The 19,779-nt window shown below is 39.2% G+C and overlaps 1 protein-coding gene across 14 annotated transcripts in view; it reads right to left on the bottom strand.

Annotated features, from left to right (window-relative positions):
* CAMK2D (calcium/calmodulin dependent protein kinase II delta) overlaps nucleotides 1–19,779 on the bottom strand; it is a 318,884-nt gene that overhangs the window by 9,495 nt on the left and 289,610 nt on the right. For all 14 annotated transcript variants that reach the window (XM_006162795.3, XM_006162800.3, XM_006162799.3 and 11 more), the window contains one exon: nucleotides 707–782. In XM_006162795.3, coding sequence (XP_006162857.1) covers nucleotides 707–782 — 76 coding nt within the window. The remainder of the gene's footprint in view (nucleotides 1–706; nucleotides 783–19,779) is intronic.

The raw sequence follows: 19,779 nt of genomic DNA, 5'->3' as shown, positions 1-19,779 counted from the left end.
TCTCAGGATCTTGGGCACGCACGCACACGCGCCCAGCCTGAGTTTTAAGACACCAGGTCCAGAACTTGAACGACAGTCTACTATATGGGAGTACAACGACATAGCCATTATGCCAACTGCTGGTCCCAAAGTAATTTTCTTCACATGTCCCCAAATCCAATAGTTTATACACTTTAAATTAAGCATTAGAACACTTTCTTCAAATAAAATTTTCCTTATTAGATGAGCACAGACAAGAGATGCAGACAAAGCTGAACTGCACACGCTGAAGAGGGAGAAGGCTGCGTGAGGCCTCCTCAGCCCCTTCCCTGTCCCTGCACTTCTCCAGAACACAGTGAGGGGAGCAGTTCTTAACCCAGATGCACTTTAAGGCGCTTTCCTGCTTCTGTTTTTCTCTTTGTCTTTTCTCGTGCGGGTTGTCGCCCTGGAATGTCCTTCTCGCACATGGATTGTGGGTGGTTACACATGTCACATTACAAAGAAGTTCCCAAACCTCAGAGTGGAAGCCAGGTCTCTGCTCTCTGAAATCTCAAATGTATTTATTTCTCTCCTGGGGGGCACTTGGTCTCCTGTATCTTGAACTAAAGCTACTGTGGACACATGAACCTGGGGCTCCTTATACAGACTCACATACACTGAAGAATGCCGTCGTACAGAAAACGCACTTGCCACAGGCATAAGAGCAAGGGCATGTGCCTCTACTCACGTGTAAGCTTCAAAGTCCCCATTGTTGATAGCTTCTATCAGTTGTTCTGTGACTTTGATAATCTCTTGTTTTCGTGCTAAAGGAAAAGACAGGGAGTTGGGTGAGCACGAAGTGCCAAAGCCATATGAAATATTTCGCTAGTAATAGAGCTGTTTTTCTTAAGCAGGTATTACCATTTAAGATAAAGCCCTAACAGAGGCAAGCATGATGACTCTACAATCCTGCTGCTCAAAGCACACAGACCATCAGCCCCTACCTCCTCTGGGACCTGTTCGAAACACGGATTCTCAGGTCTCGCTTCAGACCTGCAGATTCAGAATCTGCATTTTAAAAAAAGCTTCTTTCTTCCTTTCTTTTTCTTTTCTCTTTTTTCCTTCTTCCCTTCCTTCCATTCTTCCTTCCTCTCTCTCTCTTTCTTTCCTTCTTTTATATGAGAGAGAGAGAGAGAGAGAGAGAGAGAAAGAGACCACCAACAGGGTCTTCATGCTGCAATTCATTCCCCAGCTTCAGCCAGTCAGGATCACAGGTGCTCTTGCTCTGGTGTCCAGCATGTACAGGGGGATTTGAACTCAAAACCTTCCCACATGGCTTCTGCACTGTGGAGTTGTGTTACCTCTGTGCCACCTCTGCTGGCCCAGAATTTGCATTTTAATAGGACTCTAGAGTGAGTCTTAGGCATGTCAAGTTTAGGAAGCACTGAGACACTCCGTTTGTTAGGTAACAACAGTTACTCGGAAGTTCGAGGTTAGGCTTTTTTAAGATTAGTTTTTTGCTACCTTTATAAATTTGATTATATTTGTGAACATTTTTCTCTTTGCCATTAACAAATATGTTATTAAATTTTTTAAAAAGATCTTTAAAATTATTAAGCTAGGAACATGTCTATCTTCAGAGTAAAGATGTTATCTTAGACTAAGACATTCAACTTTAAATAATTATATGCATCTTCCTATTGTTCAGTGCAAAAACCCTACAAGAGGACACCAACATGATGACTGGCCATATTTACGTCAGTGGCCTTGAACAGACTGTGGATTGGAAAAGTGACGTACAAATTAGTAAGGCAGCCTCTGGTACAGCTGTCAAACTCAACGACAGTCATGACTTGTTTCTAAGCTACCTCACAACTTGTTCATCATTCATCACTGGTTTGGTTCAAACCAATTCAGTATATCTTTTCTAGTTACACCTGCCTCAAATGTTCTTTCTCTTTTTGAAAGCCTGTGGTGCCTGTATCATTCACTTATTATACTCACCACTATCCTTGACACTTAATGTAGTTAAATTACCTACTACTTGTTCAAAGTTGTACACTGTGTAACCCGTCTTCCTATTTAAATTAAAATTTCCTGTGGGAAAAGAACACGCTATTTCTTTTTATCACTTACAAAACATTGTTCAATGTATTTTATAAAATAGATGCTCAATGAATTCGTGCATTTGATCAATTGACATTAATCATGGGTATTTTTTTTAATTTCAGAATGCTGTTCTCTTATGAAATTACTGTATGAAATATTTTGTAAAATAAATTTTATTGGCTTTCGTTTTGAGAATGTTATGATACTCCTTTAAAATCACTGGAAAGAGAGGGGTCACAAAAAGTTACTTCTAACCTACCTTAGTGAGACCTGAGGCAGCCAGGCTGCTAGTCTTCATGGTAAAAGCTGGTGTCTTGTTTTAGATCTTCATTGATTAAAGGGACCCATTTGGATTTGTTATAAATCTGACGTTCATTAAGCAGATCCTTAACCACAACTTTAAATGTTTACTTTCACCTTCAAACTCTAGGTCATCCAGGTGTGACATTCTCATTTTAAGAATACATATTCTGACCCAGCTGCGGTCACACTTTGGTAGCTGGAGCAGGCTGAGGCCACATGGCAGGCCTGGGTTTGATTCTCAGTTCATCCTAAAAAGCTGGGCAGTGGTAGCACTGGTTTCTTAGGAGGCTGAAGCAGGGGAGTCAGAAGCTTGTGCTCAGTGTGGGGAACACTGTGAGACCCTGACTCAAAGCCTGGTAGCCCACAACTGTGGCCCTGGGTATGCAGGAAACTGGGGTGGGAGATCATAAGACAGAGAGACCCTTTTTAAAAACACCCCACACACATGCACATGCACATGTGCATACACACACGCACAAGTGAATATAAAAAATAGTCTGTAACTTCATTGAGACTACATGGAACTACCTTACAACAAGTACATGTAGTAGACTCTCTTATAGAATATGATCATAAGGGGTCTTCAAAAAGTTCGTGGAGATGCGTATTATAAAAAAAACCTGCATAGATTTCATAAAAATTTTTGCACCAAAACTAACTTGTATTTTATTTCTATTTTTGAAGTCTCCTTATATTAAATTTTTCAATAAAGTGGTTGCTAACAATGTAAAGGTCACCATTTAGGTCAGAATTCAAATGTCTATACAATTACTTTTCATCTATATAAAATAACCTAACATAGGGTTTCTTAGCTTCTCCACGCACATAAAACAGCTCTGTCCTTGTCTGTGACTGATGAATATCCACCAGGAAATACTGACAGGAGAAGGAGCAGGGAATAATTCTGTAATAGCGATAATTCCAAATGGCACAGTTGAGCTTAATTCAGTGAGGCAATGGCTGATTCATCTGTCTGTAGCCTCAACAGTATGAACATTTGGCAAAAGCTCATGACGGCTGACCTGATTCTGGAGCACACAGGACACTGACGAGGAGGAGCCCAGAAAATGAGATTATGGAAACATGGCTACCAAACTTCCTCCTCATACGAAGTCCTCATTGAAAATGAATAAATGTTTGAGTATGCGATAAGGCTGGGAAGAAAGAAGAAACTGAACACAAGGTCAGCGTCTTTTTGGAGCGTCTTTGGGCTATGACTGCATTTACAGTGTAAGAGGCTTGGGATCACTTCCTGAAGTTTCTGGACGTCTCTGCATTCCCTCACAATCAAGATGTGGAGTTAGAAATACCCTGGGTGTACACAGATTTCACCTTCTCTAAACCAAAGGGAAACGCTCATTAGCTCTTCAACGTTCTGCGTGCCCTAACTGGCTTGAGCTTCGTCGTGTACAATCAAAGCAACACAAGCTGTCTTCTCTCAGTTCTAAGCTCAGGAACAATGGAGCGTTTGCTGGCAGGACAGCAAGTGGGAATTAGCCAGGATGCCTCAGTGCATCATCCTAAGAGCAACGTGACTCTCTTGGCTTAGGAGGAGCCTGGAAGTCAGGAATCTTCAGAGTGCTTACTTCCCTGGGGCCAAGGAGCTTGAGTGAGTCACGGGCCGGCTGGCGGCACATGACAGCTGACTCTTGAAAGGAAAGCAGAAGGCCGGAATGACTCATTTGTATCTAGTAGTCAGCTTGTGGTTGGAACTGTTGCCACAAGCCTGGTGTCTGACCTAGAGGAAAAGCGAGGATTTGGTGCTTCTGCTACTCTCACCAGCAGGGAAGGGGAGGGAAGGGACAGTCCCTGTGCCAGGCACCTGGAGAGCTTTGTCCTGCAGGGAGGGGGTCCACTCTCATCTGACCTTCCGTCTGTCTTCCTGAATATCTGGAAGTCAAAGGTGGGGAACTCTTGATGTGCCCCTAATTACAGCAGGATGGGGGGAAAGTACCAGCGAGGCATTCCCTGAACACCAGGAGCTTCTTCCACCTCATCGCTGGCCATTTACTCACAGGCAGCTGATTGCCCAGCAGGGTTATTTCTGGAACTGCGGTGCCCAGGGCCACAGGTCCCAAAGTAGTTCCTGAGGAGTTCCAGGTTTACAGGGGAAAGGGGAGACAGAAAAACCAGCGAGAGACATGCCAGATTCTGCAGTTACTTTCCACTCGGTCACGCAAAGGGAATTGGGAGCAGTTTCACCTTCAAACTTAAAGACATATACATACATATATGTATATTACAGACATTTATATATGTGTGTATGTGTTTGTATATATATGTATATATATATATATATATATATATAATGTATTTTCCGTTTTCTCTTTTATTGTCTTAAAGAGGCATAGAGGAATAAGAAAAGAGTGTGAGTGGTCCTGGTGTTTGGAGGATGGGGCCAAAGATCAGTAACTGTGTAATAAGATGACTTAGAGATTTCAACATTCTCTAAAATGCTCAGATCTGCGATGCTCGGAGACACGCACAGACGCTCTCTGTTTAACAGTGAACTACGCAGTTACAGGTGCTGTCTAGAGGGACGGGGTTGGCTGGTTACTCCCTCTTACCCTCTTGGGCTTCTCTCCCTTCTTTGTACTGTCCTACCTGTCTCCAAGAGTCTGATCACATGCCCTCACTCCCACTTGCCATGTTTTCTCTGCATGGACTTGAAATGTTTCAATGCCTTCTGAAAGCTCCAGTCCAGGCCCTCCTCTCTCCTCACACTGAGCCCCTAGGTCCTGTCTACACCAGTGTTTTAAATTGCCATCTGAGTGGTAATGGGGCAATGTTGATTGATGGAAACAAAATTACAGATAGATAAAAGGAACCATTTCTAGTGTCATAAAATACAGTCAGGAGGATATAGTTAACATATTATATATCTCAGAGTAACTCAAAAAGAGGATTTTAAAATTTTTCTAACACAAGTATTGACAAGTGGTTGAGGTGATGGGTAGACTCATAACCATGATTTAATCATTATACATTCTGTTCTTACACTGAGAAAAATCACATTGTAACGCCCACTATAACATGAATATTGTATTCTTTTTTCAGAATTGCCATCTACATCCCAGTAACTCCCAAATTATTGCCTCTTTCCTAGACCCTTCCTCCAGATCTGCATGTCAAAACCTATTCTGGAATCTCTTTGGATATCCCAAGTGCATCTCAGAGCCAGTAAACTCTAAAGTGAGCTTATGAACTCCCAGCACCATGAACCTCCTGGCTCTTTCAAGCACGTCCATCCTGGTGAGCAGCAGCATCATCCATCCAGCTGTACAAGCCAGAAAGGAGCCTGAGACTCCTCTTTGACTCTTTCACTCCACCCCCCTCAATTCACTCCATCAAGTCCTGTTGATTTTGACTTTTAAATGTCTTTCACATCAGACCACTTCTTTTCTACTTTACCAACACTCTGGGTACAAGCATCTGCCTGAAACCTTCTCACTGCTGCTGGAATAAGTATCTGAAGGGAGACTACACAACCTTGCATAATCCAGACTCTGCCCATCTCACCAGGCCCCATCCAAGGCTCCTTTTCTGTCTCCTCTCCATGACACCCATGCTGCCTTCTTTCAGATTATCAAAACGTTCCTGTTAACGCCTATTACCAGCCCTCACAGAGGTTGTCCTAGCTTTTGGGAAAACTGACTTTCATCTCTACTTCTACTTCTTTTATCTGATCTTAATATACATATTATTTCTTCAAAAAGTCTTTCTTGACTCTCATGTCAGGTCAGGTCCCCAGATGTTATATACTCACACACATACTGTCCCTGCTTTTAATAAGCACTGTGTACGTGTGAATTTACCTGTTTCTTTGTGTGTGTTTGATAACTGGTTTTCTCTATTACTCTGTGAGTGGTAGCAAACCCCCATCTAATACAGTACATGGTATACAAGAAATGTTTAGTACCTATGTGAATGAACAGGGGATTCAGAAAAAAGTACAATTAGTTTTTCATTCCAATCCAATGTCTGTCCTAATACATGACACTAAATTGTTCAGTTATGGTCAGATAAGTGTTGAAGAAATAGAAAACTGATAAATGGAAATGAGCAAAGCATGAAACAGCATGTCTTATCATTTGTTGACAATGAAAGAAAATACTTTTCCTTTTGACTTGTCTAAACTCGATCATCCAAGTCTTTTCTTGGGGGCTAGCTCCATAACCTAATAATTAAAGAAGAAGAATCCTGTATTGCCAACCACAGTTCAAATCCTGGTCCTGGAGGCTTGAAAAAAAACATGCCAGGTGCATTGTGTGTGCATGTGTGCCCAGAAACCTGACTGGATGGAGAAATGAGAGAGAAAGGATTACGGTGTGTCTATACTACATTGAGGTGTGTTTTTGTTTTGCTTTTTTCCCCTTCTTCTTCTTCTCTCTCTCTCTCTGTCTCTGGCAAGTGTATGTGCCTTCTGGTAATTAAAAAAAGTCCGTTCTTGGCCCAGACACTGTGGTCTGGTCAGAAGCATACTGAACTGCAGTGCTGGAAGCCACATGGCTGACCGAGCATTTGGATATCTGGTCTGGTTGACCTGAAACATATGCCTGTGCCCAAGGTCTTGAGGAGTCAGAGGGCTGGAAGGCAGGGCTGTGGTGCAACCAGATCCTATTGAGGGTGCTTCTCTCTGCTCTGTGCATACATGCTGCTTTATATCAGGAATAAAATAACTTAGGGAAAAAACCTTTCTCTTCCTGACTTCCTCATTTTTGCTAATGGAGGCATAATTTTGCCAGTCTTTCAGCTCAAAACCTTGAATTTTGACTCTACCCATCCTTTTGTTGCATAATCAATAATCCATAAATCTCTATTTTCCTGTAGCACTTATAACAATGTTTCCCAGGACACATCATCAGCGTCTGGGGGGTGATTTCTCGCTTTCTGTCTCTCTGGCAAGTGCATGCGCCTTATAGCAAAACCCTCTCAAAAAAAAAAAAAATAAAATAAAATAATGAAGGAGTCTTCAAAAAGTTCATGGAAATGCATATTATAAAAAACTTATACATGGATTTTTAAAGGTTTTTTTTTTTTTTCCCCAACAAAAATCATACTTAAAATTCATTCCATTTTTCCTCACAAACTATTTTTGTTTGCAGGTAGGAGGGAAGAAGAGGTTATACACACACATGAGAGAAGGGAAGAGAGAAAAAAGAACTCGCCCTAATTTCTTTTTTTTCCTGAAACATTTTTTTAATTAATTAACTTTATATTCATTCCATAAGCATCATCACAGTATAAAAAATGTGATTTCACATTCAGAATATACTGTATAGTGGTTTAATCATGCATGTTATCATAAATAATTTTCCATTTCTAGCTTTATATATGTGTGTATGTGTTTGTATATATATGTATATATATATATATATATATATATATATAATGTATTTTCCGTTTTCTCTTTTATTGTCTTAAAGAGGCATAGAGGAATAAGAAAAGAGTGTGAGTGGTCCGGTGTTTGGAGGATGGGGCCAAAGATCAGTAACTGTGTAATAAGATGACTTAGAGATTTCAACATTCTCTAAAATGCTCAGATCTGCGATGCTCGGAGACACGCACAGACGCTCTCTGTTTAACAGTGAACTACGCAGTTACAGGTGCTGTCTAGAGGGACGGGGTTGGCTGGTTACTCCCTCTTACCCTCTTGGGCTTCTCTCCCTTCTTTGTACTGTCCTACCTGTCTCCAAGAGTCTGATCACATGCCCTCACTCCCACTTGCCATGTTTTCTCTGCATGGACTTGAAATGTTTCAATGCCTTCTGAAAGCTCCAGTCCAGGCCCTCCTCTCTCCTCACACTGAGCCCCTAGGTCCTGTCTACACCAGTGTTTTAAATTGCCATCTGAGTGGTAATGGGGCAATGTTGATTGATGGAAACAAAATTACAGATAGATAAAAGGAACCATTTCTAGTGTCATAAAATACAGTCAGGAGGATATAGTTAACATATTATATATCTCAGAGTAACTCAAAAAGAGGATTTTAAAATTTTTCTAACACAAGTATTGACAAGTGGTTGAGGTGATGGGTAGACTCATAACCATGATTTAATCATTATACATTCTGTTCTTACACTGAGAAAAATCACATTGTAACGCCCACTATAACATGAATATTGTATTCTTTTTTCAGAATTGCCATCTACATCCCAGTAACTCCCAAATTATTGCCTCTTTCCTAGACCCTTCCTCCAGATCTGCATGTCAAAACCTATTCTGGAATCTCTTTGGATATCCCAAGTGCATCTCAGAGCCAGTAAACTCTAAAGTGAGCTTATGAACTCCCAGCACCATGAACCTCCTGGCTCTTTCAAGCACGTCCATCCTGGTGAGCAGCAGCATCATCCATCCAGCTGTACAAGCCAGAAAGGAGCCTGAGACTCCTCTTTGACTCTTTCACTCCACCCCCCTCAATTCACTCCATCAAGTCCTGTTGATTTTGACTTTTAAATGTCTTTCACATCAGACCACTTCTTTTCTACTTTACCAACACTCTGGGTACAAGCATCTGCCTGAAACCTTCTCACTGCTGCTGGAATAAGTATCTGAAGGGAGACTACACAACCTTGCATAATCCAGACTCTGCCCATCTCACCAGGCCCCATCCAAGGCTCCTTTTCTGTCTCCTCTCCATGACACCCATGCTGCCTTCTTTCAGATTATCAAAACGTTCCTGTTAACGCCTATTACCAGCCCTCACAGAGGTTGTCCTAGCTTTTGGGAAAACTGACTTTCATCTCTACTTCTACTTCTTTTATCTGATCTTAATATACATATTATTTCTTCAAAAAGTCTTTCTTGACTCTCATGTCAGGTCAGGTCCCCAGATGTTATATACTCACACACATACTGTCCCTGCTTTTAATAAGCACTGTGTACGTGTGAATTTACCTGTTTCTTTGTGTGTGTTTGATAACTGGTTTTCTCTATTACTCTGTGAGTGGTAGCAAACCCCCATCTAATACAGTACATGGTATACAAGAAATGTTTAGTACCTATGTGAATGAACAGGGGATTCAGAAAAAAGTACAATTAGTTTTTCATTCCAATCCAATGTCTGTCCTAATACATGACACTAAATTGTTCAGTTATGGTCAGGTAAGTGTTGAAGAAATAGAAAACTGATAAATGGAAATGAGCAAAGCATGAAACAGCATGTCTTATCATTTGTTGACAATGAAAGAAAATACTTTTCCTTTTGACTTGTCTAAACTCGATCATCCAAGTCTTTTCTTGGGGGCTAGCTCCATAACCTAATAATTAAAGAAGAAGAATCCTGTATTGCCAACCACAGTTCAAATCCTGGTCCTGGAGGCTTGAAAAAAAACATGCCAGGTGCATTGTGTGTGCATGTGTGCCCAGAAACCTGACTGGATGGAGAAATGAGAGAGAAAGGATTACGGTGTGTCTATACTACATTGAGGTGTGTTTTTGTTTTGCTTTTTTCCCCTTCTTCTTCTTCTCTCTCTCTCTCTGTCTCTGGCAAGTGTATGTGCCTTCTGGTAATTAAAAAAAGTCCGTTCTTGGCCCAGACACTGTGGTCTGGTCAGAAGCATACTGAACTGCAGTGCTGGAAGCCACATGGCTGACCGAGCATTTGGATATCTGGTCTGGTTGACCTGAAACATATGCCTGTGCCCAAGGTCTTGAGGAGTCAGAGGGCTGGAAGGCAGGGCTGTGGTGCAACCAGATCCTATTGAGGGTGCTTCTCTCTGCTCTGTGCATACATGCTGCTCTATATCAGGAATAAAATAACTTAGGGAAAAAACCTTTCTCTTCCTGACTTCCTCATTTTTGCTAATGGAGGCATAATTTTGCCAGTCTTTCAGCTCAAAACCTTGAATTTTGACTCTACCCATCCTTTTGTTGCATAATCAATAATCCATAAATCTCTATTTTCCTGTAGCACTTATAACAATGTTTCCCAGGACACATCATCAGCGTTTCCATTATTTCATTTGCTTGCTCTTGGCAGTCTCAATCACGGAGAACTTAATCTTTCTATGATCCATGTTCATATTTCTAAATGCATTTTAAACATCTCCATTTTCCCTGGCATTTCAGACTCAGTGTGCCCAAAATGAACCTCAGTGTATTTTTCACAAAATCTCCTGCTTCTCTTGGAACTCTCCCATAACCTATTCTCCAGTTATACCAAGAGCTGACTATTCTTCAACTAGTCCTGGCTAAATGATAACTCCATGCTTTCTTATCACTGTACTTTCATTATTTTAAAGTCTATTTCTTCATGAGCAAGAGAGACAGACAATGAAAGCAATAAAGAGAGAGAAAAATAGAGAAACAATACCCTCAAGAGACTTTTGACTCCATCCAGGATCCATCCTTAGCTTCTGTCAGCCCAGATCACAGACACATACATGCCCAGTGTATTCAGGGAGGTCTCTGGCCATAGATATGGAACCTTCCCATTTGGATCAGCCTCACAGAGTATGGCCTTTTACCATAATACCACCATCCAGCTCCTACACTGTTCCTTTTGCCTGAAAACTCTCATGCTTCTGCCTGGAAATCCCCTTTAATACCTTGCTAAAATGTCACTTCCTCTGTATTTCTTTTCCTGGGTGCTCCAGATCTAGCTATTTTTATTTCACGGTTGTAACTTCGCTGTATCATCATAGGATGTTCATGTATCTTGTAAGGACGTGACCATTTTGTACCTGGACACCTAGTACTGAGTCAATGTCTATAAATGGATGCATGTATGAATAAATCAATACATGGATAGGCAACACATGTAAAATACTGTGTACATTTAAAAACACTAGATAAAAGCTAAGTGTGTACATAATGATTAGAGATGACAGCAGTCTGGATGTGACTGTGCTGAGAAGTCACTCATGGCCTTGGATGCTTCAGAGTCAGCAGAATGATGACCACACATAAGGCTGTGGTATTTTGGATGACAAAATAACAACAGATTTAATGTGTAAAGGCCTCAGAAGACAAACTGTATATTTCTAGTCAGTGTTGAAACTGATTACTTCTTTTCAAGAGAGCTGAATGCAAATAAATGTCCAAGTTATTTGAGCATGAACTTTTAGTTATTTTGGATTAATCTGCTTATTAAAGTGAAACTACTTGGTAAATCCTATTCAAGATTTGGCTGTGCATGTGAAACTTAGACTAGGAAATGAACTGAATTAATAGCTGCAAATTTATCTTCACTAGGATATTTTCGGCGTGTCATATTTGAAATCTTTTAGTGTATCGTGACCAAAGTGACTTATTCAATGATCAAAAGTTGTATAATTAATATTGTTTAACTTTTTTGGGGTACATCATCTTAACTTAGCAATGCTACTCTTTACTCTTTCTTATAATTACTTTAACTTATTCTTCTAGTTCTCAGGGGTAATTGGGTACTTGGCTGCCAGAGCCTGGAAGGACAAGGAGGTTAAGTTACTTGCTCTAATCACCCAGCAAATCCAGAAGCTCTGCCAGTGCTGGAGCTCCCATCTGCTGTTTAATTCACTGATCTATGTTCCTTTCCAGCCCGCAGTGCCTACTTCAATATTTGGAAGTCATAAACTTAAATGAACCAACTAAACGCTTTTGAACTTATTCTGGCAAGGTGACCAACGACTTAATTACTGGACCAGGGTTGTGATTAATTATTACACAAACTTTACACAACTGGGTACTCCATAGTTTTACTGTCTTTTTCTATGCTACTATTAACAAAAATAACCATTGAGAATAGTTATTATTTTAGGCAAATATATAAATTAGGATCACTCTCATGCTCTTGGTAGTTTTGTTAAAAAAAGTGTCTATCAAGTCAGCTACATTTGGTGTTCTCTGTGCTATTAACAACTTATTTTCTTAGTAACTTTATTTTTTTATTTTTTGGAGAGTTTTTTGCTATAGGTCGCATGCACTCACCAGAAAGACAGAGAGAGAGACAGACAGACAGAAAGCGAGAAATCACCCCCTCGAGGGGGATGGCCACGTCACAATACCCTCTCCTCCATTCTCCTCTTGAGATCTTGGGCACACATGCACACGTGCCTGGCATGAGTTTAAGCCAGCAGGTCTGGGACTCAAACTACGATCAACTACATGGGAGTCCAGTAACAGCCATGATGCCAACTGCTGGTCCCAGTAGCTTTATTTTTACTTCACTAGTTTGATGTTAATGTTGGGACATTAACTTTCATTATTTTGTCTTTTAAATTAAAACTTAATAAAGATTTCAGGGTTGACTGGCTTAATCTATAATATTTTATGCAAATATAAGTCCTTGCAATGATCAAATTTCTTTTTCAGAATTCTTTTAAGAAATTACTGTAAAGCCAATTTATACAGAAGTACCTGTTCAATAATATCAACATTCAGCCTTTTATCCAAAACTCTTAAGATTAAAAATATTATTCAGGAACAGCCTTTGGTGATGTGGTTAAGTCAGCTGGGTTCCACATGGTTGACTGAGCAGGACCCAGTGACTTGAAAAATATGCCAGGTGTGTGTGCATGCATACCCAAAATCCTGAGAAGAAAATAGAGTAGAAGAGATTGCAATCTGGCCATTCCTCCTGGGGGGAGGGGATGCTTTCTCATTTTCTTTCTCTCTCTCTGGTAAGCACACGTACTATGTAGAAAATTTTTAAAAATTCATATCATTTTTGCATTTTACTTCATAACACAGAGTAGTTTCAAAGTGTAAAATATTATTTGGGAAAGAAATATTATTAGTTTTAACCCTGTTATATTGTTATGCCTAATAATAAATGATTAACCAATATTTAAGAATAGAAAGATCTAGTATTGAGATCATTTAGTATAACTGCAAATAGGTTTAGTTTTTTTACTGCAAAAATATGGCCATTTAGTCCTAAAACTATATTTGATCTGAAGATGAAATAAAATATTTACTATTTAAAAAATTAAGGGAAAAGTAAAGTATTTATAATTTTTTCCATAGGAAAATAGCTTAAATAAATGTCTTAAAGTCCAAAAGAAATGATGTTTGCAGAAAATATTTGCTCATATGAAAGAGTTCAGTCCAGCCACAGTAACGTTATTGGGTAACTTCTTTGCTCCCCCAGCTGAGTGAAGAAGCTAGAAACAGCACAGCACTGTGAACAGCACTGAGGAATTTAAGTATTAAGCTGTTCCATGAATCAGATAGGTGTGGTACCACTTCCAGTTAAGAGTTGATGACATAGGAGAAGATTTTAAGAAACTGGTTCAAAGACTCACATCATCTGTTTAGTTTAAAATGATAAATTGTAGTCTCTTGGCATTCACATTTATATACTTGCATGATAAGAGAACTTCTAAGCATTCTCAAGGGGCATTTCTTTCTTCCACTGCAGAACCAAAGTGACGAACAAAGCTATTTTCTCAAAAGAAAAATTTTGGACATGGAAAAGAGACACTAAGACTTAAGATTTTTAAATATTTGTAAAGTTCTTTTTTACCTTTTATTTTGTTATGAAGGTAATCCAGCTTCCCTCAAATCTTGGTACTGTGATGATTCCAGCTAACTTTTCCAATCAATTTATATAATTTTGGTCAGGGTATTCATCTTCCAGGTTAAAAAGTAATGCCTAAGTGTTAATGCTCTGTCCTTTGGTATCAATAGCCAGAATTATAAAATATTGAGAATGGTTAAAATTCTGGGTAGCCATGATAGTAGGTTTTAATTTTTTCAAAATGATTTCATTGCTGTTTAGCTCATAATAGTGTCTTATTAACTGATTCCATTCATTATGAAAAATATGATCTGAATTTAGTAAAAAGTAAGATTCAAAGGGCCAGCTGGTGGCATGGCGGTTAAAGCAGCTGGATTCCGCATGGCTGACTATGGGTTTGAGTCCTGGACTTGGCACCTTGAAAAACATGCCAGGCACGCTGGCACACTGGATCTTGGTCCAAAATCCCAAAGAGGAGTATGGAAGAAAAGGAATTAAAGGAATTGTGGCATGGACAATCCCTCTGGGAGGGAGTGCCTTCTCATAGTTTTCCTTTCTCCTTCTCTGTCTCTTTCCGGAAAGCACACATGCCCCCCCCCCAAAAAAAAAAATGGTCCAGTTTATTCTTGGGTAAATTTATTTATAACCACACCTTCCTAAATTATTTAACTGGTTGATTTGTGAGTGCTCCCTTGGATCACTAGTGCAGAGACAGCTGAAAGGCAAGCCCCTCTGCTACATGAACATTTTATATCTCTTTATTAGTTCTGCAAAACAAACAAACAAGAAATTCAAAGCAAACAAAAAACCCCAAAGTATTAATTAAAGTGTGATGTTCTTGGACTTATTTTTTGAGAAAGCACTAGGCTAATTATAGTAAAAATACTCAAAAACATTATAGTAGGTGTGCTCAAAAGTGTTATTACACATTTACTGAACATCATGTGATATTTTTAAAGGTCTTTCTCAGATTTCCAGGTTAGTACAGCCTCTTGGTCATATTTTAGTTTTTCTCACACCCGTGTTGCCTCAATCAGGCTGTAATTCAGCATTTTTAACAGCTAACATTTTATGGATAATTCAACTCTAAGAGTGTCATTTCACTTTCTTTTTTCTAAAGAATTATTTATTTCATTATTATTATTATTTAACTTACTATAGGGCACATGTGCTCAGTAGAGAGAGAGAAAGTGAGAAAGCAAGCCTCCAGGTCCAGGACTCAAACCGTGATTGACCATGTGGGAATCTAGCACTTCAATCATCATATCACGTGCTGGCCCTTCATCTCGCTTTCTTAATAATTGTTACATACTTCTACTTATCCAATTTTGGTTCTTTTTCTCTGAAGAGACTGCCGCGATGACATGCAGATCTTACAACTGCCCCTAGATACGCAGGAGCATCTCCTGCCATTGTACTCCACCTCTTCCAGCTAATTCTTATCTTTGGCAGCTCCTAAATTAGTAGGTTGTGTTTTCATTATGAAGTCTATCAATATCCAATCCACAGCTTCCAGAATCAATGAGAGAGAATCTGCAAGAGCAGCTCGGATCCAGAGAAGCAGGAAGAACAAAGGCCAATTCATAAGACGTGGTAGAATCCAGTCTCCCTCATGTGTTGTTTAAAAGTACTAGAGCATCTACAATCAATAGTACATGGGGAACAAGTGACAAAAAGTTTGTAAGACAAAGAAAATAATTAAGGAAATACTATTCTTTTTTTCTTTTTCTTTTTTTTTAGAGGTTTTTGTCTTAGGGCATGTGGGCATACAAGATAGAAAGAGACAGAGACAGTGAGGGGAAAGTGAGAAATCACTCCCCAGGAAGGACAGCCACACTGCAGTCCTGTCTTCATTCTCCTTCTGGGATTGTGGGTATGGATGCATACACTCCTGGCATGATTTTCAAGTCCCTGGGTCCAAGCCTCAAACTGCAGTCAGCCATGTGGGAGTCCAGTGACATACCTGCTATGGCATCTGTTGGTCCCCAGAAAATACATTTAAACTTGGAAAGTTATGGAAAAATTATGGACCCTCTTGATAACTGAACAGTATGACACATTTGTCTATGGCGCTGTAGAGCCAAAGGCTAGGACTCAAAGTAATGCACGCTGTCAATGCCAACTCGGATGATCATTGCGACCTTCTGAGATGACAGCCCGCTGGGAGGAAAAGGCATAACATAGTGGGTCCAGGCAAATTTGCAATGGTCTGCCACAACTTGTCAAACTGAATTTGGTTTAAATGAAAATTACCTATACCTTTAATTTTCATACCGCATACACACACACACAAATACACACACTCACAAAGGGAAGTGAATTCCAGTGTTGCCCTGCACTGATAGAGAGCAGTGATTAAGGATTTTAGCACCTAGGACCTTTTCAGTGATTTTACTACATTTTTCAAAACTTAATTTAGGGAGATGAAACTATTCTATCAGATCAAAGTTCCCAAATAAGTCCTAGTAGTATATGGTCTTTATTAATGTGATATCTCACATTGGAACTGTATAAGAAAGTTAACTCTGAGATAGTCTGCTCCAAATTCAGCTTAGAAAATTAATTTTAGGACCAGCTCTATAGCCTAGCAGTTAAGAAAGCCAGATCCAGCATGACTGATCATAGTTCAAATCCTGGCCCCAGTGACTTGAAAAACATTGGGTGCATGTGCATGTGAGTCCCAAATCCTGACAGGATGGAGAAATGGAGAAGAGATTATGATATCACCACACGCCACTGGGTGATGCCCTCTCCCGCCCCTGCCCCTTTTTAGTCTATCTGAGGAGAATGCATGTGCCCTTTGACCATGAGAAGAGAGACAAGGTTAATTTTAAGGTGCTTATTTGAATGTTATTGCCAAATTTAACAGGCCCAGTAAAGATATTCTTGGTTTAACCAATGTAGTTGCAGTAAGAACTGAATGTATAAACCATATATCTCAGAACTAACAATAATTTGCTCTTTTTCTAACATGCATTGCAAATGTAAGTTATCATAAATTATCAAATTATTATAAAAATGTAACTTGTAGTAGAATTGTATTTGTGAGTATGAATATATATTTTCCCTTTATTTGTTGAATTCAAAAGATGAACATTCATTAAAGACACTATTCAGGGTATCTGATGAGTAATTATCATTCCACACTTAGAAAATTCATGTCTACCATGTCTATGTTAACTGAGATTAAGACAGAGGTTAAGAGTCTTCCATAGAAAATAACTTCAAGATAACAGGGAGAACTGACCTGGAATTTCCAGGGAGGAAGACCACTGGGCATGGCCACAAAGGTTTTCTCTAGTATTGGACAGGCAGATTACAGTCACACAGTACCAGGGAGAAGTTAGGTCTACTTCAAATAACCTGATGAGGAAATTCTTCAATAACCCACATCACACTCCTCATGCTGGGCAGTTCTAGTATGTATCTCAAAGATATCAACTTAAGTACAGATGTTAACACACTTATTCCAAACAAGTGCTTTGTACGTGTGTTTTAGTCTCAGTAACAGGAAGCACCACGTATCACTATTATTAACTCTTCATAGATTTCAGTAACATTATTCGATTCCCTCTTAGGCCTCTCTTCTCTCTACTTGCAAAGTGCATCAATAAAGAGCTCCCAATTTTGAAAGGAAACTTAAATACACAATCCCACACGTTCTCATTGTTTCTACCCTGGTAAAAACACCTCTAAAAATATCATGGTAGTCTCTCGAAGCAACGTATCTTTCCCCTCATTATAGGTAGTTTTCAGAGGAATTTCTCTACTATTCAATTCAACATAATTTTTTTAGCTTAACTTTGTACACAATGATACAATATGAGATCAGAATAATTCTGAGTAAAGGAGGCTAGATATGGAGTGCAAAAAACTTAAAATAGATATTACCTCAAAATGCTATTTTTTTTTTTTCTGACTGAAAGCATTTTCTAGTTCAAATTTTAAACAAGTGTTATTTTGGAGGAGAGGTTCTTTCCTTTCTTTCTTTTTAAACTTGAAAACCATGACAAAGGGCTCTTGTCTATTACTCTGACTTTTCCTAACACCCAAAATTCTCTCCTTAACATTTGCCATCTGTGTTTTGGCTGACAGACATAATGTAAATAACCACATGCAGTGATGTTAATAAAGAAATCAATGATCCTGTATAGAGTCATTTCAAAAACAAACACATAAAAATGGTCTTTCACACTTAATCTATTAACTAGTGCTTAGTGTCCCTTTGAGAAACAGTGAACCAGGCAGTCACAATCTCTAAAAGAGACATTATATTTTATGGTTCTTAAAACACCTTGCTTGGGAAGCATTTAAAACCCTGGCATAATAACCCCTTTCCATTTTATAGTTTACTTCTATGGAAAACGATCCATGTACTTTTCTTTGACTTTCAACAGTGATAACAAAGACACAGTCAACAGCAAGCCAATTTTTAAAAACATTTGAAGATACCAGGTTTAAAAAGGGAAAACCCTGAATCACCACTTAAAATATATTATATTTAATTTGAAATAAAACATGCCTTTGAACTCAAAACTTAAGAATTTAAACAAAATTAAGTTGATGTAAAAACTTCACAATGAATTTGTCATTTTCTTGAGTGCACGCACATTCTATGATACTACTGAGGCAGAAGGCAGTGAATTAAGGTAATCTAATGTTTAAAAGGGATCATGAGTTAAAAGAATATTGTTACCTTAATAAAAGCTATTTATAAAATATGAGATGGTGTAATGGTTACATCACTGGACTCCACATAGTTGACTGCAGTGCGAGTCCTGGACTGGGCTGCTTAAAACTCACGCCAGGTGCATGTGTGTGCGTGCCCCAAATCTCGAGAGGAGACTGGCGAAGGAGAAGGGATTGTGGTGTGGCCATCCACCTTGGGCTTGATTTCTCACTTTCTGTCTCTCTGGTGAGCATACATGCCCTACAGCAAAAAATCTCTCTAAAACAAGCAAAAACATTAATTTAAATCTTAAAGCAAAAATGAGGTTTTCTGTACTTGGACAACTCCCATGTTTATTTACATCTGTAGGTTGGCTGGATGTGGGTCTTACTATTTATAGATATTCATCCGCTTATCTAAAATAAATGGTTGTGAATATAAATAGAAACAATGATGCTAAAATAATAAAATAAACAAAAACAAAACACAGGTCCCTTTGCTTGTCTTGCATGGAGGTGTTTTTTTTTTTTTTTTTTTAAATAGTGAACTTCTGTGCTTCTGTTGTCTAATCATAGAAAGTAATAAGTAATGACCAGGGACAAGTTTTTTTTTGTTTTGTTTTTTGTTTTTTGTTTTTCTGTAGGGCACATGCAGTTGCCAGAGAGAGAGAGAGAGAGATTAAATATAATTATGAGATTAAGAAGTGGGGTCTGGAGAGGCGATTACGTGAAGGTCATCACAGTGGGGTCCCATGATTAAATCCTAGTGGCTTTATAAGGAGACAGGGTGAGACAGACAGAGGCGATTACGTGAAGGTCATCACAGTGGGATCCCATGATTAAATCCCAGTGGCTTTATAAGGAGACCAGGTGAGACAGAGACATATGAACACAGACATGTGCATTGTTGTTCTAATCGCCACGGATGCCTGGTGCTGCCTCGGGATGCAGCAGAGAGCCTCACCAACAAGGCCTTCACCGTGAAACACGGTTCCTGGTCCTTGGACCTCCAAACCATTAGCTGAATAAACCTCTGTTGGTACAAATTAGCTAGAATCAGGTATTTCTGCTATTAGCAACATCTCTGAGAGTCTTTCTCTAACAGAATATCGGAGTGGCCTGAAAGTTCAGTGATTAAGCACTATATTTAGAAAGTCAGATCCCACATAATTTAATTCCCAGTCAGGTTAGCTGGAAAAACATGTCAGGTTCATGTGTATGCATGCTCCAAATCCTGAAATAATGGAGAAAAGAAGGAAAAAGGCCTGTGGCATAATAATAAAAATGTTGTAAAAATAACC

This window comes from Tupaia chinensis, unplaced genomic scaffold, assembly GCF_000334495.1.
Source record: "Tupaia chinensis unplaced genomic scaffold, TupChi_1.0 Scaffold140548_1, whole genome shotgun sequence".
NCBI lineage: Eukaryota > Metazoa > Chordata > Mammalia > Scandentia > Tupaiidae > Tupaia > Tupaia belangeri.
The sequence above is the reverse complement of the archived record's forward strand: the minus strand, read 5'-3'. Positions and strand labels throughout refer to the sequence as shown.